Raw genomic sequence first — 18,999 nt, 5'->3', positions numbered from 1 at the left:
GTTATGGGGGTCACGTGGTGAGGGGTTAGGGCCGCCCCGCCCCTCCCCTTCTCGTCCCTCCCCTCCCGCCCCGCCCCTCCTCTTCCCGCCCCTCCCCTTCTCGCCCCTCCCCTTCCCGCCCCGCCCCTCCCCTTCCCGCCCCTCCCCTTCTCGCCCCGCCCCGCCAGTCACGTGCAATGGCGGTGTCGGAAGTGCAGCTGGTGCTGTCGGCGGGGCTCATTGGTCGGTGCCGTTTATTCATTTAATTCAAGTCATTGCCTTTATCATAGTTATTGTTGTTGTTACAATTAGTGTTGTTGCTCATAACGATATGCTGTGGTGCAAGTGGTGAGAGCATGCGGGCACGCAAACCAGCAGGAACCCCCCTTCCCCCCCCTCCTCAATTTAGCACTTTGGCCGGGTTGATTAAAATTTGTACCATTTTGTGGCAAAAGGCACTTGTTGTGTTATCGTTATCAGTTTTGATGATAAATACCCCCTCCGTCATGGGAATGTCGAATAGCTCCTGCAGGCTTAGGGCTGTATGTAGGAAGTTAGGGACGTGCTGCATGTTTGAGTGTGACATCACTGACTTTGGTATATGAACATGCACAAGTGCATCCAGAAGAGGGCTTCTCCAGGACATACGGGCGATGAGGGTTATTTGACCATAATACTTCGCCTCTCCGGTCGGTGTGGCTTGGTGAGGAGGCCTAGATAGGTGTCGAACGATCTGTGCCCTCTACTGCAGTTTACGCCTGCTCCACGTGATTTATTTCTGGTGGTAACACAAACAACAAGCACGATCCAGGCTAAATTTTGCAAAGCTTCTGATGTTGGAAAGGATCGGGCGCATTACGTGTGATTTTGTCATAGCATGTTGTTTAATTTTGACAGTGATTTAGCGTTCATTTACGCCAGTTCATGTGTCAGTGGTCCAGCCTTCTGTTTTGCCCGCTGACTTTGAAACGGTGCGAAGGGACGATTGTGATTTAACATATATATAAAAAAGCATTTTAGTATGATCAGTCTACAGGCTTTCTTGGACCAATGTTTATCCAGAAGGGTTTAATCAAGCACAGACTATAGACCGGTTTAATTTTTTAGGGTTTCACCAGCAGAATCAAGCCTGCCGATACAATGCAGTGAGTGGCAAGTTGAATTGAACTGCATTGTACCACGTTATAGAAATTGCCCATTGAGACAGTCTAAAAGAAAGCTGTTTCTGGGTTGGACCAATCAGTTTCAAAGTCAATGCATATACTATCAGAGTATGTTTTTTGTTTGCATTTTGACCGCAAATTTATGTGGTAAATGCAGATATGATTCCTTGCAAAAGGTTTCAGTTTGGTGTTTTTACATCTTAACACCTGTTTTGTTGCCAAAAAAAGAGGAAAACCTATTCTCATACATTTATTTTGGAAGCATTTTGGGTATAGACTAGTGTAATTCGTGAACGTGCAATATAATTGGATTTAAGCGCAGCCAAAAATGTGCTGCTGAAGAGGCAGGAGAGGAGTAATTTCTAATTACACAAATCATCGTATTCAGTACTGGCCAATGTATGGATGTTGGAGGACTCAAGCTGAGACTTAAAACTCTCTAAACCTATGCCACGAGCCTTTTGCCCGTCCAAGGACGACGGGTCTATTGCAGTAAATCTGAAACTTGCAAGCGAAAAGCAGACCGCGACGTGATATTCATTGCATCAATTCGTGTGCAATTTGTAAGGCCGTGGTGACACAGACCAATTTCATTTTAAGGTTATAATTCCTTGTTCATCATGACAGCGTTACGGAGATCGCGTGACGTGAGGGTTCTGCCTTTGTAGTGAGGGTTGTAAGTTGACGCTGAGGAGGGGGAAGGAGGCGCCTCGCCCCCTCATGTGGAGTGACGTCACCCGCTAATTATCATTAATGGAGGGGGGGTGTCCACTTGGAGGACGTCACCTGTTCATGGTTATTAATGAGGGGGGCTGGTAGACGTGGAGTGACGTCACGCGCGAAACAGACATTCTTGGCTCATTATAGTAGTAAATTCTACAATGTCTGTTGAATGTTCTCAACTGCAGATTATCTTGTTTCAGATCAGGAATGTCATTGAAACTCTATAAAAAAAGGTAATAATGTAACACGTTGAACCGAACTCGTGCAGAATGAAATCGTAAAATTTTGCTGACTAAATGTAGCACATGTTGAGTATGTATTTTCTTTTGTCACGTGCAGAAAAGGACCGCAGCGGAGATGTTCTCTGGGTGTGGTGTTTCCCGTCTGTGAGCAGCGAACTCCGAACATTGCTTCTTAGGAAATGTCCACTCTCGGCAGACGGGAAGATACGCGACCCTTTTATATTTGGCCAACACCGCCGCGTTTGGTACTACATCACCTCTGGAGATGTCACAATCCCAGACGTTCTGCCCAAGGTACGTCTGTGGACCCTGTTTTTAACCAACACTACACGTAAAGATGCGTACCATGCAAACTATGAACAAAGTACGGCCATAATCAAGATGACAAAATGGTTAAAAACATTTTCTCATCATTGCTCAGGAGAATATTACAATTTTCTATAATATGATTTGTACAGTAAATTGTTAGATGAGCACGTTTCCAGAGTTTGTATGTGTAAATGGAACTATTTTGTGGAACAAATTGCCTCTACTTTTGGTTGGTTAGTCTCGTTTTTCTCTTTTGACAATGCAGTAAAAATACTTTTCTTTCACTGCAGTGCAATAAGGTTTAATGTCGCTATATATCACTTGGCCAGTAAACATGTCACACTGTTGTCATTGCAGGCAATGTGTTCGTAGAGCATTCTTTAAGACTGCTGTTACTAAAATGAAAACAGTTTAAGCATTTCATTGGAAGACACTGTTATTTTTCACTCAACAGGTTCGACAGTACAGCCTTGTGCTCACCTCCAAAGACTTTAACCCAGAAAAGTACGCTGCTTTGAGTCGTATTCTCAGCAGGCAAGTAATATTGCAACGTCATATTTTATTTAAAATATATTGTATTATTTCCAAATTTCATCATGATTGTGCTATTGACATCATGCCATGAGATAAACAATCTATTTGGAACTCTTTGTAAAGCAATTACATCTTCTCCCCCCTCCTCCCATCTTAGAGAATGGATCACCCAACCAAATGTTACAAACTACCTGAGGTTCCTTCAAGTGACCTCTTATCGACATTTACACTAGGGGGCAACACCTTCCCTCCTGCCCCGCTTCAGCATAATCTTTGTTGTATTTTTAATTTTATAAGCTGTTATTTTATCGAATTAATGGACAGAGACCATCAAATTTCGATTTAAAGCTTTGGTGACTGCGTGGATTCATGTTCTTGGTTCTTTCGGTAAAGTCATGTAGAAGGGAAATAATTAAATAATAAAAATAACACATAATAAGATTATATCCCTTCTACGTGACTTTACCGAAAAAACCAAGAACAGAGACCATCAAGTTCACTTGAGAACTAATTTTAAGCAGGTGGCGGCTGGGATCAGCAATCATTGCTTAATACCCTGATTCACTTTGCCACCTTGAATTTCAACACATTTCTAAAGTTTCGCTGTATGCGTGTATGTATGTCCAAATATATATCATTTAAATAATATCCTTTTATTTTTCAGGTTATATTGCAAATATGGTAGCCCTGCCAGCATGATGGAAGCATACCTCTCTGTGATTACCAAAGGATTGTGTCAAACGGAGGAGAATGGATCTTTCCTGGTTCAGGATTACCAGGCCAAAAAGACGTATTTAGCAGGATCAATTAAGGGTATGTGTGTATCCGATAAAGCAAATTTTTAATGTGATTTATGTTTATGACATTACTTAATTCATCTTGCTCCTTAAAGCATTCCCCAGATACATATCTATTTCACCAATGTTGAGTGGACTGGTCCTATAAAATGTTTCACGATTTATCTGCATTAATTAAGTCTTTCATGTTTCACTAGAGGTGGTGCGGCAGTTTGGGTTGGAAACAATCATTATCTACACCGCACTGATGCTTCGGAAGCGTGTGGCTGTTTACCACCCTCAGCTTCAAGTGCTGCAGGAATTTACCAGGTGCTGTAAACAATAAGTAAAGCTTTCTACCCTTTAGGCACACCATACTTTATGGGGCCTTCACTGACCTCATTAAGATTTAAGCTGAGAAAGAGGTCTGTGCCTTGAAAAGATGTTTGTGACCTATTCTGTGTTGTTTTCTCAGAACACTGCCAACTTTGGTTTGGCACAGACAAGACTGGTCCATTCTCTACCCATGTGTTCACTTGCAGGAAGATGAGCTACAAGCTCTTAAAATGTGTCCAGGTGTGCATATTTGTTGATATTTTCTAAATACTTAATTATTTTAACCGTAATAAATAATAAATATTGTAGCGAGATAAATTGTGGAAAACAATTGTGTTTTTACAGGGTATGTGGCAGGGTTTCTGGAGGTGGAGATTGAGAACCGGACAGAACTATTTGATGTTTTCATCAATCTTCCAGAGACTGAGATATTGGTGGAACAACATGCCAAAGGTGATGTGTGGCTTTTGTAACATGATAAATTATGTAAAAGTTTTCATATTTGTTGGTGATAAATTAACTCTGATATCTTTTTGTAATGTCAGAATCCATGGCAATGGGAAAGCTGCACAAAGACATCGGGCTGCTTATCGTGCAGTCTGCAGAAGACCCAGAAAAATGTGATGCACAAGTAGTGAAGGTATGCTTGGGACTAACTAGCTGCTCCTTAAAACCTCTTGAATCATAGATGTGTGAGCTTTGTAATTCATCAATATAGGTGTCATGGTTAATGGTTTATTGTCCATAACACTTCCCTAAAGAGGAAACAATATGTGATCGGTAATGTTTTGATCATTATGAATATGAGCCAAGAATGTGTGTGTGTCAGAGGTCGCAACCGGGTACCCGATACCCGTACCCTACCCGATACCCGGCTACCCGTACCCGGCCAGGTACGGGTACGGGTACCCGTTTTCGACCCTGGTGCGGCCGGGTACGGGTAGGCCGTGAGTCACTGGTGAGTAACTGTTTGTCACTCATTTCCCAACGTCTTGTCTCTTCTCACAATTCAAGTTCCTAGAATCAACCCACCCGCACCTGCAACATGGCTTCATCCCAGAGGTCGCAATCAGGTACCCGATACCCGTACCCTACCCGTACCCGGCCGGGTACGGGTAGGGTACGGGTACGGCCGGGTACGGGTACAGGTACCCGTTTGCAACCCTGGTGCGGCCGGGTACGGGTAAGGAATCAAAACCCGTTTGCGACCTCTGGTGTGTGTCCTGCGTGTGACGTCACTCCACATGAGGCCCACCCCCGCGTGACGTCACACCACATGAGGCCCACCCCCCTCATTAATATTCATGAGTAGATTTTTACACTAACGCAGAGGAAGGTGGAGCTGAATTAAATAATTTATTATGCAAAGTAGCTGCAAATATGACGTTTCTTTACAGAAAGTGATGGCAAAAAATAAATGTACGCAGCACAGTGATACATCCGTGCATGACGTCACTGCAAAAGAGGCCTCCCCCCCTTCATTAATATTCATGCCCGCGTGGAAATTTAGACTAACGCACAAGAAGGTCGCGCACTCCACATGCCGCACCCCTCCCCTCATTAATAATCATGAGTGGGTGAAGTCACTCCACATGCCAAACCCCTCCACAATATCCATTAATGGGTGACGTCACTCCACATGGCGAAACCCCCCCCTTAATTAATAATCATGAGCTGAACAATTTTTCTATTGGATATTTCATATTTACTGCAATATACACCCGTCCTTGGACAGGCAAAAAAGCTAGTAACTGTTAAAAGTGTAGTTTTATGGACAAATGTGAGTATCACAAGACATCGTATGAAGTAAAACGTGATTATACATTTCCTAAAACTCCCAAATGAGAAATAATTCAGAGTGGTTTTGTTTGTGGCAATGGCTACTTGCCTCAAATATGGTGTACACATATATTCAACGTCTTTTGGAAAAAAGTTATTACATATGTTGTAATTCATAACTTATTTCAAATATTAATAAAATAATGTTTTAAATATTCAAAATGAGGACAGGGATTTAAATGTGCATGCACACATGAATCAATCATACACCAGTCAGTGTTGCCAACATTAAACAAATGCTCTTTTTTATATTGCTATAGTGCTGGTTGTTGCTGGCTTCTTGAGCAGCTACATCATGGGACCTCTTTTGCCAGTACCAAAATATACTAATAGGGGAAAAACCCTATTAGGCTTCTTGAGTCTTCGGGCCTATGCTCCGCAATCATTTTAACAAAATAATATGATCAGTTTCATACGTTGATGTGTATATACATCTACATGCCAAAAGTAAACAACACTATATTCTTGATAATTGGTTTTTTACCCTTCTATCTGGCAACAAAACTGACACCTTTTTACAAGGAGTCATGTTTGCATAGACCGCAATACCTGCAGTCATACAAACAAAAGACATAACTGATAATGTGCACTGTCCTTGAAGTTGATTGGTCCACACCCGAGACAGCTTTCCTTAGAGCCTAGTCTCACATGGGTTGGACCAGATGGCGTTATGACTGTAGGTATTGCGGTCTATGCAAACATGATTCCTTGTAAAAAGGTGTCAGTTTTGTTGCCAGATAGAAGGGTAAAAAAACAATTATCATATTTTTACTGGCAAATGATGTTCCTATGGTGACTATATTCTTGGTTCTTTCGGTAAAGTCACGTAGAAGGGAAATAATAAAATAATAAAAATATTAAACAATAAAAATTCTCACTACGTGCTTGTGTTGCAGTCGAAACGTCGTGAGAATTTTTATTGTTTTATATTTGTATTATTTTATTATTTCCCTTCTACGTGACTTTACCGAAATAACTAAGAATATGAATCCCTGCAGTCACGAAAGCTTTAAATCAAAATTTTAATAACACTACTTTAATTGTTTTATTTATCCTTAGGAAATTGCACAAAAAACAAAGGAACTTCTGGCTCATCTGACATCACTAGCTGCCCCAACTGATGAAGGTGGAAAGCCAAGGATAACCATGGACGCACTGCGGGAACGCCGATTTCCACCAGCAACAGAAAACTTCCTATTTCATTTGGCTGCTTCAGAACAGATGCTGAAATTGTGAAAATGTCAGTTACAGAGTGAGATGTTTCTGTGTTGCAATCAGTTGCTCATTGTTACAATGGAAAGTGGAAAAACTTGATTTGAATGGTGCACTTAATATACTTCTCAATGTTTTAACCTTGCAATATATAACATGAACCCAATAGTAATTTACAAGATAACATTTGTTTACTTTCGTGACATTTCCAACTTTGGGTACATAGAGTAAATCAGTGGCATAGCATGGTTGGCATTGGCCATGGTGCAAGGAATTAAATTGAGCCCCATGTCCAATTTTCTTCTCATTGTAGCCCAGCGCCTGGGTCCCTCTGGCCCATTGGCCCTCGTGCAGTTGTAGCGAACAGTTTTGTGGTTGTCTTCACATCTGGCAAGTTAACAGTTTTATGCTGGGAAAAAAACTGTCGTACTATAAAAGATAGCTTTATTAACACACTAATTTGTTACAATGTGGGTGAAGGTTAGCATTCACCAAATTAATATTTGAAGACTCTGTAATGTACCGTAAAATTTTCTTCGCAAAAAAAACCTTGTATGTTTGAAGTTACTTATTCTTTGGTTGTTTCGGTAAAGTCACGTAGATAGAGAAATTATAAAAAATAAAGTGAATACAAATTAAATGAAAACAAAAACCATGACGTTTCGATTGCAACACAAGCGGTCGTCATCACGACCGGGCGTCATCACGACTGCTTGTGTTGCGATGGAAACGTGGTTTTTGTTTTTATTTTATTTTTTATTATTTTCATTCAAGTTATTATTTTTTTCAATCTACGTGACTTTACCGAAAGAACCAAAGAATATGAATTCCTGTAGTCTCAAAAGTTTAAAGTCAAAATTTGACGTCACTATATCCAATTATGTTTTATGTACTGTACTTGTAAATCATTGTTTTCACAAAGTGTTCTTTTTCAAATTCAACATTGCTTTCATGAAAAAATGTGAAACTTATTTGTAAAATTAAAATAATTTGGTCATATTTTTTATGAAGTTTTTTTTTGTCACTACTGCACATTTTGGGAACGTGTTACTGTGGTTTTAAATGGCAGGTGTTTTCCACAAGGTGGCAGCATAATTCAAAACAATGAAATGCCAATCCTACCATAGTACAGTACTGTACTGAAATACTTTATACATTGGGGATACGTTTTGGTTATTCGATTTTCAGATTTGTTGTCCTAAATTCGGATTTTTATATTTTCTGATTAAATTTGTAACACATACTAAGTCTTTTCATTTTTTTATACACTACATTAAATTTTGTAAATATTTTATTGTAACCATTTTATTTTCTTCCATAAATTCGCATCAGTAAACAAATTAATGATATGTAAATATGTTTTTTTTTACCAAGGTGATTACATGTGAATGGAAAAGCACGGAAGTGGTAGCACATTTTAGGATTAATCCGAAACATGTTTTTCAATCATCTGAACCTTTATACCTTGGCCTACTGGACATCTGTCAAACCCTGTGAAAACCTGGACATCTGTGAAAAAGAGCTTCATAGCTCATCGGATTTCCCCAATCTAAATACAAATTATAATTCTGGATATAAGGGATTAGCCCAAATACTGCATGAGTAACACCCCTCGTGGGCATGTATTGTAAAGCAGCACATCACCCCATTGTAAGAGGAGTTCTGACCAGCACGGCCGGTAGTCTCGAAGTGCATGAGGACCAAGTACAAGATTTACACCTCTGACTAGCACACAGCCTGGTCGAACATGAACGGCCGGCCGCCTATCCATTTGCTCAGGGTAGAGTGGTGAGGGAGAAGGCAGTTATGCAGCGGTAAACAGTGTTACGAGAGGACAGGGGGGAGAAAGGCGAAGAGATTGTAGCAAATCGAAAAAACAACCACAAAAGTGCAATAGCAGATGCACAATCGTTTCCAAGCTGTGGTATTGTTTTGCAGGTAAAGTTGCCTGGCTGATCGTAATCATAATTTAAACTTGTAACAGTATTTGCTCATTCTCGACGAGAGAGAACGACTCGGGTGTCAGGAATCGCAAACAAGCTGGAAAGCAGCCACGCGTGAGCCGGAGCCAACAATTCCCCAAGATCTATGGTCCTCTATGTATATTAATATTTTCAGTCAATTAATGACTATACATGTAGGAGGAAACTGAAGCATCTGGAGAAAACCCACACGCCTGAGGGGGGCAACATTGTCTCCCACACACGACGGACATTAGCCCACATTTTGCTGTACTGCCTTCTGGCAAGCCAGGTTTATGGTATCTCGACATCCACAAAAAGGGAGTTTCGCAACATTTGTGTGATCCACATACCCTCGTCTCCACATTAGCAGATGCACAAACGTTGTCCCGTTGCGTTGGGACTGTGTCCCTCAGTTGGGGTGCATGTTGTGCAGTGGGTGAGCGATGGGTTTTCTCAGCTCGGTCGGTACAGCTGTGTTCTGCGATGCGAGTCTTGGAGAGAGACTCGGTTGAAGTTCCCCCGATGCGTCGCAACCCCCCGGCAAATCGTATTGCCGTAGAGGTCGCAGCGCTTCATTGGGACGATGAGCACGTTCGGCAACAGATGCAGGCTCATTATTTTAGTACATTTCCCCTTGTGATAGCACCTGCTCACCAAGCAACCACATGGCAGTTTACGATCGAGACGTCGTGTTCAATCACATGGCGCATAACTGGGGAAATATACTAACTTTTAAAGGCGCTCAAAGGAAGGTCGCATGCTCACATTTTGCATGTGTAATCGTCCAGCGTTTCAGCCTTTGTGCAGTTGGAAAAAGCTGCCAGCAGATCCGGGGAGTTACGTCAATTGACAAAAGAACATAGTAAGGGCAAATTATTTCTTGGCAGAGAATTACAGAAACCACATGAGGTACGGGTTATAGCGAAGAGGCTCTGTAATTTACTGGGTATGGCGTAACAATGTGCAGTCGCCTGCATGGTAGGTATATAATTATTAACCATGGTCAATCCACTGTTGGATGAAGGCCTCCCCAATCTGCCGCCATCTGACGAAACTCCAAATAGCAGAATGTGTACCTCGGACAGCTAATGAACGATTTATCGTAGTAGTATCGACATATCGTCACAACCCTGTGGTGTAAAAGCATAGAATCGAGGCCGTCATAATCGACCATTTACGATCTATGCAAATAACATTTAATACAAAGTATATTTTGGGCTTCTGGAGCTTAAGAAGACGACTGTCCAAACGAGATAGACAATACCAACAAGACAGCATTCGCTGGACAGACAATACAAAATTAATAACGTATGTACTAGACATTTGGTATAAAGGAGGCAGAACAAATGAGATGTAAAATAAATAAGCATATCTGTGTTCTCCACGCGGCGTGATTCGGTATTATGACAAGTAAGATTCTCCAGGGCTGGTTTGAGTCGTGTATGTATGGTGAACTTCTTTCGCACCGTACGTAGCCAGCCATGATAACGGGAGGGCGGGGAGGAACAACAAATGAATAACAAAAATCAGCTCTAAACAAATGAATTTTCAATCTAGATTTAAAAGTGCACAACTCCAGTGGCTTCGTAATATCGGAAGGAAGAGCGTTCCAGACGGCCGCAGAAGTGCATCCGAAAGCACGCGATGCGGTCTTTGTTCGATGGCCATCCAAAAGCCGCTGCGAGGATGACCGGAGTTCGCATGATGGTTTATGCTCCTTGAAATCAGCAGGGTATTGCGGTTCATTTGTGGCAAGTACTTTGTGTGCAATAATGTGTGAAACAGCGTTGAGCCTGAAGTGTGCTAGACCACAGCTGGACAGCAGTGTTTATCAAACTTCTTTTGGCCCGCGTACCACTCAGCCGATGCAAATATTACTGGTAGGAACCTCCTGGTTACACCAGCCCACAGGGGATTATTGTGTCCGTCCGTCCGTCGTGCATCCAAAAATGGGAAGGGTGGGGCTGGGTGGAGAGGGGAGGGTGGGGAGGGGCTGGGTGGGGAGGGGAGGGTGGGAAGGGGCTGGGTGGGGAGGGTGGGGCTGGGTGGGGAGGGGCTGGTCACCCCGTGGTGCCCTTATAAAACTCAACGTTTAACCTACTCACGCCGGCTTGTGCCCGCCCTCACAGTCGGGCATATTTGTGGAATACACCACGCCGCCGTTGACCCTGGCAATTGACCGAGCAACCCAACGTTCCTACCAGCTCCCTCCGCAGGAATGTGTTTCCGTAGACCCCCCCCCCCACACTCCTAGTGACAAAAGCAATCTCTTCTCTCTAAATACCAGGCGTACAAAGTTATTCATATTACCGGAACATACTTTTTTTTACGCAGCTATAAGTTTTTTTAGGGGATGCATTTACATCTTAGGGGTCAAGTAGTCTAATGAGGGTAGTTTAACTCACTTCATTTTTTAAAAATTAAACATCACGAGTAAAATATGAATTAATGTATGTTTCCAGATCAACCTGCGTTTGCATCACAGTTCCGCGGGACCACCTGGAGGACCGTCCCGAAGCACCTGGTGGTCCCGAGATCCACACTTCACCGTGGTCACGTTGCCACCAGAGGGCAGTGCAGCAAAATCCAACATCGCACTGACTCGCGTGGTTCAAGTCTTCTTTTTTCGTACGGCCGATGTAGATGCAGAGCGACAACTCAAATTTCACGTTCAATTAGGCGGTCAAAGCCAGACAACCGAGTCAGGAGCAGCCGAGTGCATCGCTGAGATGTCCCCTTCGTATCTGTGGATCGGGCATTGCGTCGTTGTCTGGTTTGTTCAGGATGACCACAGACACGTGGTGAAGTGTGGCAAATAAGCCCCACGACCAAATGTACAGGGCGTGGTGAAACCCTCACTTACAAAGGGGCTTGCAATGTACTGCGTACATTGGCGACCAAACACATTCCTGCGGAGGGAGCTGGTAGGAACGTTGGGTTGCTCGGTCAATGGCCAGGGTCAACGGCGGCGTGGTGTATTCCGCAAATATGCCCGACTGTGAGGGCGTGCACAAGCCGACGTGAGTAGGTTAAACGTTGAGTTTTATAAGGGCACCACGGGGTGACCAGCCCCTCCCCACCCAGCCCCACCCCTCCCTACCCAGCCCCTCCCCACCCAGCTCCACCCCTCCCACCCAGCCCCTCCCCACCCTCCCCACCCAGCCCCTCCCTGCACGACGGACGGACACAACAATCTCCTGTGGGCTGGTATAACCAGGATGTTCCTACTAGTATAATAGTTCATTTAACGCGGGTCGTTTATTTACGTACGAGCATACCGATGAGTCCCCACCAGAGGGCACCGCTAACATTGGAAAACAATGACGCACCCACACGACGACGCACAAGACCGAAATGCTCTGCCTGGTCGCAGTTGAAACGATCCGTCACCTGGAGCGGGCGGTTTTCTGAATAAAGCAGAGCGCCTACCGCAATGACAACTCACAATTGACTGCCTTACTACACAGCAACGGAACCAATGATGAATGCATGATGGTGCCCAACCCAGAGGGCAGCTCTAGACGAGCTTGGCAGCAACTGATGCCCTCGGCAAACCATGCAGTCGGTGCGCCCCCACCCACAAGAGCAGGTCGAGGCTGAGGTTTTTGGTAAATTGGGAAACATTTGGCCATATTTTCCGTTTAATGTTTTTTTTAAGCGTGTTATTTTTTAAACAGAGACATACTTATTCGGGTTTGTCCGTCTGTCCAGGGGTCGTCCATAAATGACGTCTCGTGATTTTGGACGATTTTTGACCCCCCCCCCCTTCGTCACACGGCGTCACAAAAAGTCAGACTCCCCCCTCAAATATGACGTCACAAAGCTCTGCCCCCCCCAAATAAAACATGCTTCAAATCGCTTTAAACTATTGTCATTGTAGTGCGTATTTAATGTGCCGCTGCACTCTGATGTTGTAGGAGAAAACATTTATTTAAAAATATATTTAATTAAGTAGAACGTGATAATTGGTGTAAGTAGAACGTGCTGTCTATCTATATATATAAAATCGCAAATCTGTCTGTCTGTACGTCTGTCTGTCTGTGTGTGTGTCTGTCTGTCTGTGTGTGTGTCTGTCTGTGTGTCGCCGGACCATACGCAGTTTCATTGGACGGCGGTTGCCCCTGGCAACGGGTAGCGACGCATTCGCTGCGGGGTGGACGCCATTTTTAATTCCCGTTAAAAATATGCACACGCATTAACACGCGACTCTGAGGTAAATTCATCAAAGTTTCACGTCCTCTTCACTCCCCCCCCCCCCCACCACAATGTGTGCAATTACTATTATAGGGTCGGTAGATAATAAAATTATAGCGATTAGACAGTATTATTGTAGCGCGGGGGGGGGGGGGTAACGGCCCCTGTACCCAGCCTCAGCCGGATGGGAAATTTAGGCGAGGCCGGAGGCTCTGCACGGTACTAGGCCTCGACACCCCACCACACTATAGGCCGTACATATTACTGCACAGCGGCCCAGGAGATCGTGGCTGGGGAGGGGGGGGCAGGGGTAGCAGCCCATCTGTGTATATATGTAAGGTTATTAAGAAATATATTTTTCACCCGGGCAACGCCGGGTACTTATGCTAGTCTATATATATAAAATCGCAAATCTGTCTGTCTGTCTGTGTGTGTGTCTGTGTGTCGCCGGACCATACGCAGTTTCATTGGACGGCGGTTGCCCCTGGCAACGGGTAGCGACGCATTCGCTGCGGGGTGGACGCCATTTTTAATTCCCGTTAAAAATATGCGCACGCATTAACACGCGACTCTGAGGTAAATTCATCAAAGTTTCACGTCCTCTTCACTCCCCTCCCACCCCAATGTGTGCAATTACTATTATAGGGTCGGTAGATAATAAAATTATAGCGATTAGACAGTATTATTGTAGCGCGGGGGGGGGGGGGTGTACCGGACCCAGTACCCAGCCTCAGCCGGGTGGGAAATTTAGGCGAAGCCGGAGGCTCTGCACGGTACTAGGCCTCGACACCCCACCACACTATAGGCCGTACATATTACTGCACAGCGGCCCAGGAGATCGTGGCTGGGGGGGGGGGGGCAGGGGTAGCAGCCCATCTGTGTATATATGTAAGGTTATTAAGAAATATATTTTTCACCCGGGCAACGCCGGGTACTTATGCTAGTATTTATTTAAAGTTGCGCATTTTGATGTGACGTCACATTTCTCAAACATCCCCCCCTCGTCACACATCATCACAAATGTCTGACCCCCCCCCCCCTTAGGTGCGTGACGTCATTTATGGACGGCCCCCCAACCAACAAATTCTCAGAGATGTTAAGAAGTTAAGTATAATTCATATTCCCTCTGTACGCGCACGGGAGTCGAAATAATTACATCTTCGTTATGTTATTTGTATTTCTTATGAGTATTTTCCCCCTCCAATTGGGCCGAGTTTGCCTATATCGAAGGGCCGCCCCTATCCAAACCCTATTACGGGACTTTGTTTAAATGAGGTGGGGAAAGAGTAGGGGCGGTCATAAAAGAAATTCATGTGGGGAGACGGGGTCAGGACCGGATTCAGATTTTGTAGGCCCCTGGGCTACAGGTACTGTGAGGCCCCCAGTAATATTTTACAAAAAGAAAAATAAAACGTATTTTTACAAGGCTAACAACAAATAAAATTCAGCATTGACAAATGAAATAACCTTTCACTTAATCTCTGGAGGCCCTCCAGCTCGCAGAGGCCCCTGGGCTGCAGCCCCGAAAGCCCCCGTGCCTTAATCCGGCCTCGGATGGGGTGGGGGACACAACAGAGTCGATAGTTAAATAAACTTTCAACAAATGAATCTTATGGCGGGACCCCGGGGTCCCGAATAAACGGAAGTCAAAATCGTAATTAATACATAAAATTTGGTTGACTCCGTTCCACCGCGCACATCAACGCCGCGACCCACATGGCGCGGATCATTCTGTTATGTCATGTCCAAGCGCAGCAGCGAGGACGAATGCGCAGAAGAAACAAAACGTTTAAACTTTGATTAGCGCATCGTGTAGAGCTCCTCGAGAGGAATAGATTGCCGTGTCGTTCGCCTTCAACAGACATAAAATGACGTCGCAACGCAGTTTATGCGAGAGCCGGGGGCTTATGGGACCCCAGGGTCCCGCCATAGGGTTCAAATGTTATCCATTGAACAGGAGTATACTGCGACTAGATGGTCCACTTTTGTTATTGTGCACGTTCTGCTCTAGCTGTCACCCCCTATATGAAAGGCTGTGGTGTCCATCGCTTGAATGAATATAAGATTTGGAAAGTGGTCTAAGCCCTTAATATTTGTTTCAGAACGCGGTTAGGCTGGCTTGGAATTAAGATTATTGGCACAATGCACTAGCACTAGAGTACAAGGTTCGTGTATTCATAATGCAAGTAATCATATTCTAATTTATTATATATCTCTATGATCACCAACTAAGTATCATGATGACAAAATAAGGTGAGATGGATGTGGCATTCCAAAATAATTCCAGGAAGAACACTGGATATAAGGTTAATTCAAATATAATGATAATGGATCTTAAAGACTAGTTTCCAAAGGGACTGCATACGTTGACGTCTATGCAAGAAGGGGGTGGTGTGAACAACACTGAGGCTTGACCCAACGAACCGTTTGCGCCTGCGTTGAATTGCTTCACAATGCAAAGCTGTGTGCTCTGTCCCTCACAAAATATGCTGAGCGGTTCATAAAACAGCTGCAAAAGGCCCTATGCGCTGTTAAAATGAATTCATTTTAAAGGCTTGTACTATAGTTATCAGTATAATCAGCCATGATCTATCCACTGCTGAGCCATGATTTATCCATTACTGATTGAAGGCCCCCCCACTTCTATACTACCCCTTATGGCCCTTTGATACCACAGTCCATCTCACTCCTGCAAATGAGCCGATGTCATTACTCCATCTCCATGGTAGTTGTACTCTCGGGCGAATTATCTTTTTTGGCTGCATTTCCATCACCAGTCCATTGACCATAATCCCTTCTCGCGATGTATCGTGTTCAAGCCTACTTATTTTTCTGATTTGTATTTGTTCTCCGATCCGTGTGTTTCTCTGATCCTCAGTGTAATTCCAAGCAATGTATATCTCCATGCCTCTTTGGAGAGACACCACTGGAAAGCATTTTTTTTAGGGTGGACTGGGATGAAAGTGATAAAATAATGAGGCGAGAGCAGGATGGAGTGCTTTTGAATTTGATAAAGAAAAGCAACATGTCAATGCGCTTCAAGAATGTTTTAAATCTGAAGATTACCTGCTATGGCATACAGATTGGAAATAGTGTGCTGTAGTTACTACTAAAGTAAAATATTTGCAGTTCTCGACTGCCGCATCCTTCCAGCCTTGCAGGGGGGCGCAGGCTGCAGTATGGATACCGTGCAGGAGACATTTTAAACGTAAGCGGGATCGTCAGTGCCACGTTACGATGACAACACATTCATACACAATTTGAAACAAATTCCTAATACCGCGTTGAATAGACGCAAAGACAGCAGCTGTCAGTGCAAGTAATTCGTGCACGCCAATACTGTTGAAATGTTTAAGTGCCATGAGTGTGGCTAGGGGGGGTATAAGGACTACAGTAGTTTTATTTATTGTGGGTCGCAATCCCAAAAGGTTGAAAACCACTGCAATAATATTCGACTTACATTCACGAGTTTGTATTTTTACTAATATAGATTTTTAAAAAATTGAATAGATGCCTCTATAATAACCCATTGTGCTATGGGTGGCGTTCCAGTGTCTCTAAAGCCTCAGAGGATGTGAGACAGCTGTGTGGATGAGGCTTGTGATCACCACCCATCCGGGCAGTGGTTAAAGCTGGCATGACTCACACCATGGCCTCTAATTTGTTTCAGCATTACTGCAGTAAAACTTAATTTCTCCAAACATGTGGCTTCTCTAATAGGTGGGTCCGCAACAAGTTTACATACAGCTTTTCATATATTGCAGACCATAAACACGACGAATTGACAACGCGCACTTTTAGATGCACTTCTGCAGCTGTCTGGAATGCTCTTCCTTCCGACATTAAGAAGCCACTGGAGTTATGCACTTTGAAATCTAAATTGAAAACCCATTTCTTTAGAACTGCCTTTCGTGTTTAGTTTGTTGTCCTTCCACCGCACCTCTGATTAGCAAGGTTGGCTACGTACGGTGCGAAAGAAGTTCAACATAGTGCATATCAGTGTATTATTTACAAAAAAAATGGCCATGATCATAAAAGCAAACAACTCAACATATCGTTATCTGCATTTAAACATTGCTGCAAAGGTTCTTGCAAATGTGATCCTGTAAGAATGTTGCCTTCCTCTCATCACAGGCACAACATCTGTAGATTTGCAGAGATTTACGATGTCCCTTGTTGGAAAATCGTGGGCAAAAGTCAGTGAGGATACAGTAAATAGCATACGAGAGCCATGTGGAAGATCTGCATGTGCTAAGCCTTTAATACTGCAAATATTTGGCAGTAAATCATTTCCTATATCTACGGTCTTCTTAGGGCACTAATACTGTCTTAAGGAATTTTGAGGCAACCAAGTGATTGGATGCCAGATGTATGCGTACGTGTACCCATGCACATGAGTGACGGATTCTCTTTGTTCAAGACCACCACCAGTTCTTTCTGAATCTCTTTCCTCCGCTTTTTATTCAAGCAGCAACGATAATTCAAGAAACACAGCTTGTAAAGTCAGTGCAATCAGTTTAACCCGTAGGCTTTCGCAAACAATATTATCCATAAGATAGTTTTTTGGGTTAGATCGCGTAAATATAAATGTGTCGTTAAACCCGCCACCAACCGACGCAGTGTAATCAACTTCTTTAAATGTGTAATAGAGTTCACGACTCTTGGACGCCAGAGTTGGAGGCACACGGGTTTTATTCACACAGCACGGTTCTGGCATACAACACTAGAGGGGGTGTCGGCCCCCTCACCCGGCTAGCTGGGGATACACGCGCTAGCTACTTCCTAGCCTACCTCCTAGTCCTCCTCTAACGGGCTAGGGGAGGCTATCTGGCCCGACACTGGTAAGTCGGGCCCGGTACCCTGAGTCCCAGACCAGCGCTGACAAGAGCACCGGCTCTGGATCTCGGGACCACGCCGCTGGCTCGGTCCTGTTCGGCCCTGATAAGGACGGCGAACCAGGGGAGTCCAGGGCTCTAGCTAAGACGTCTTCAGTCTTCACTGGTTAGCTTAACAAGAACCCCGAGCCCTCCGATACATCCCCTTTTATACCCAACCCCCCGCTGAGGGGTGGGGCCCCCCCGGGTGCCTGGCGCGGACGTCGTAGAGAGCACCTCCCCGTGCACTCATGTAGCCCCGCCCACTGTGTTTGTTTGCCATAAGCTGCCATGCATAACGGGCTCTCTCTCTAACACCCCTACATCACCCCCCCCCCCCCCCCGCATAGCTTGCAGCCGTCCCGGCTGCCAACATACAAAAAAAATGACAATAAAAGCGCATTTACCCCCTGACCGCGCGTGTGCCTCACTATTTTTCAACAATAACAAGAACAACAACAAGAACACAACAAGAACGCAACAGCGAGAAGAGAAAACAACCCGACGCACCCCCCCCCGAATAAATACGAATTCCGGAAAAACAGCCTATATACAATTTGCAGGAAACCCACCACACACACAACACATGGCGAACCCAACATATGTACATCCAATGAGCCGGGAACACACCACCCACACAACACACAATGAACACAACCTATGTACACATCTTCCGGCCTCACAACAGTCTGCGCATTTTAGCGCACGTCCTTGCAGCGGGCCCCTCACACGGGGTAACCCCGGGTGGCGGACCGTCAGGTGGCAACTGTCTGTCTCGGAGTGAGTCCTCATCCGACGCCGCGTGACCCTTGGCATCCCCAGGAGGGGTGATCGGGCGTGAGCCCGTCACTCCT

At 44.5% G+C, this 18,999-nt stretch overlaps 1 protein-coding gene across 1 annotated transcript; it reads left to right on the top strand.

Moving 5' to 3' along the window:
* The first annotated feature begins 167 nt into the window (after positions 1 to 167).
* On the top strand, positions 168 to 8,308 carry DENND10 (DENN domain containing 10). Its single transcript, XM_078861458.1, has 9 exons — positions 168 to 222; positions 2,205 to 2,401; positions 2,871 to 2,950; positions 3,615 to 3,763; positions 3,945 to 4,056; positions 4,202 to 4,302; positions 4,408 to 4,515; positions 4,608 to 4,702; positions 6,961 to 8,308. Exons 1-9 carry the CDS (start codon positions 177 to 179, stop codon positions 7,135 to 7,137), a joined length of 1,065 nt encoding a protein of 354 aa, XP_078717584.1. The 5' UTR covers positions 168 to 176; the 3' UTR covers positions 7,138 to 8,308.
* Positions 8,309 to 18,999: the final 10,691 nt, after the last annotated feature.

Source organism: Lampetra fluviatilis, chromosome 12 (assembly GCF_964198595.1).
Source record: "Lampetra fluviatilis chromosome 12, kcLamFluv1.1, whole genome shotgun sequence".
NCBI classification, from domain to species: Eukaryota; Metazoa; Chordata; class Hyperoartia; order Petromyzontiformes; family Petromyzontidae; genus Lampetra; species Lampetra fluviatilis.
This window is presented reverse-complemented; position numbering and strand designations above follow the sequence as displayed.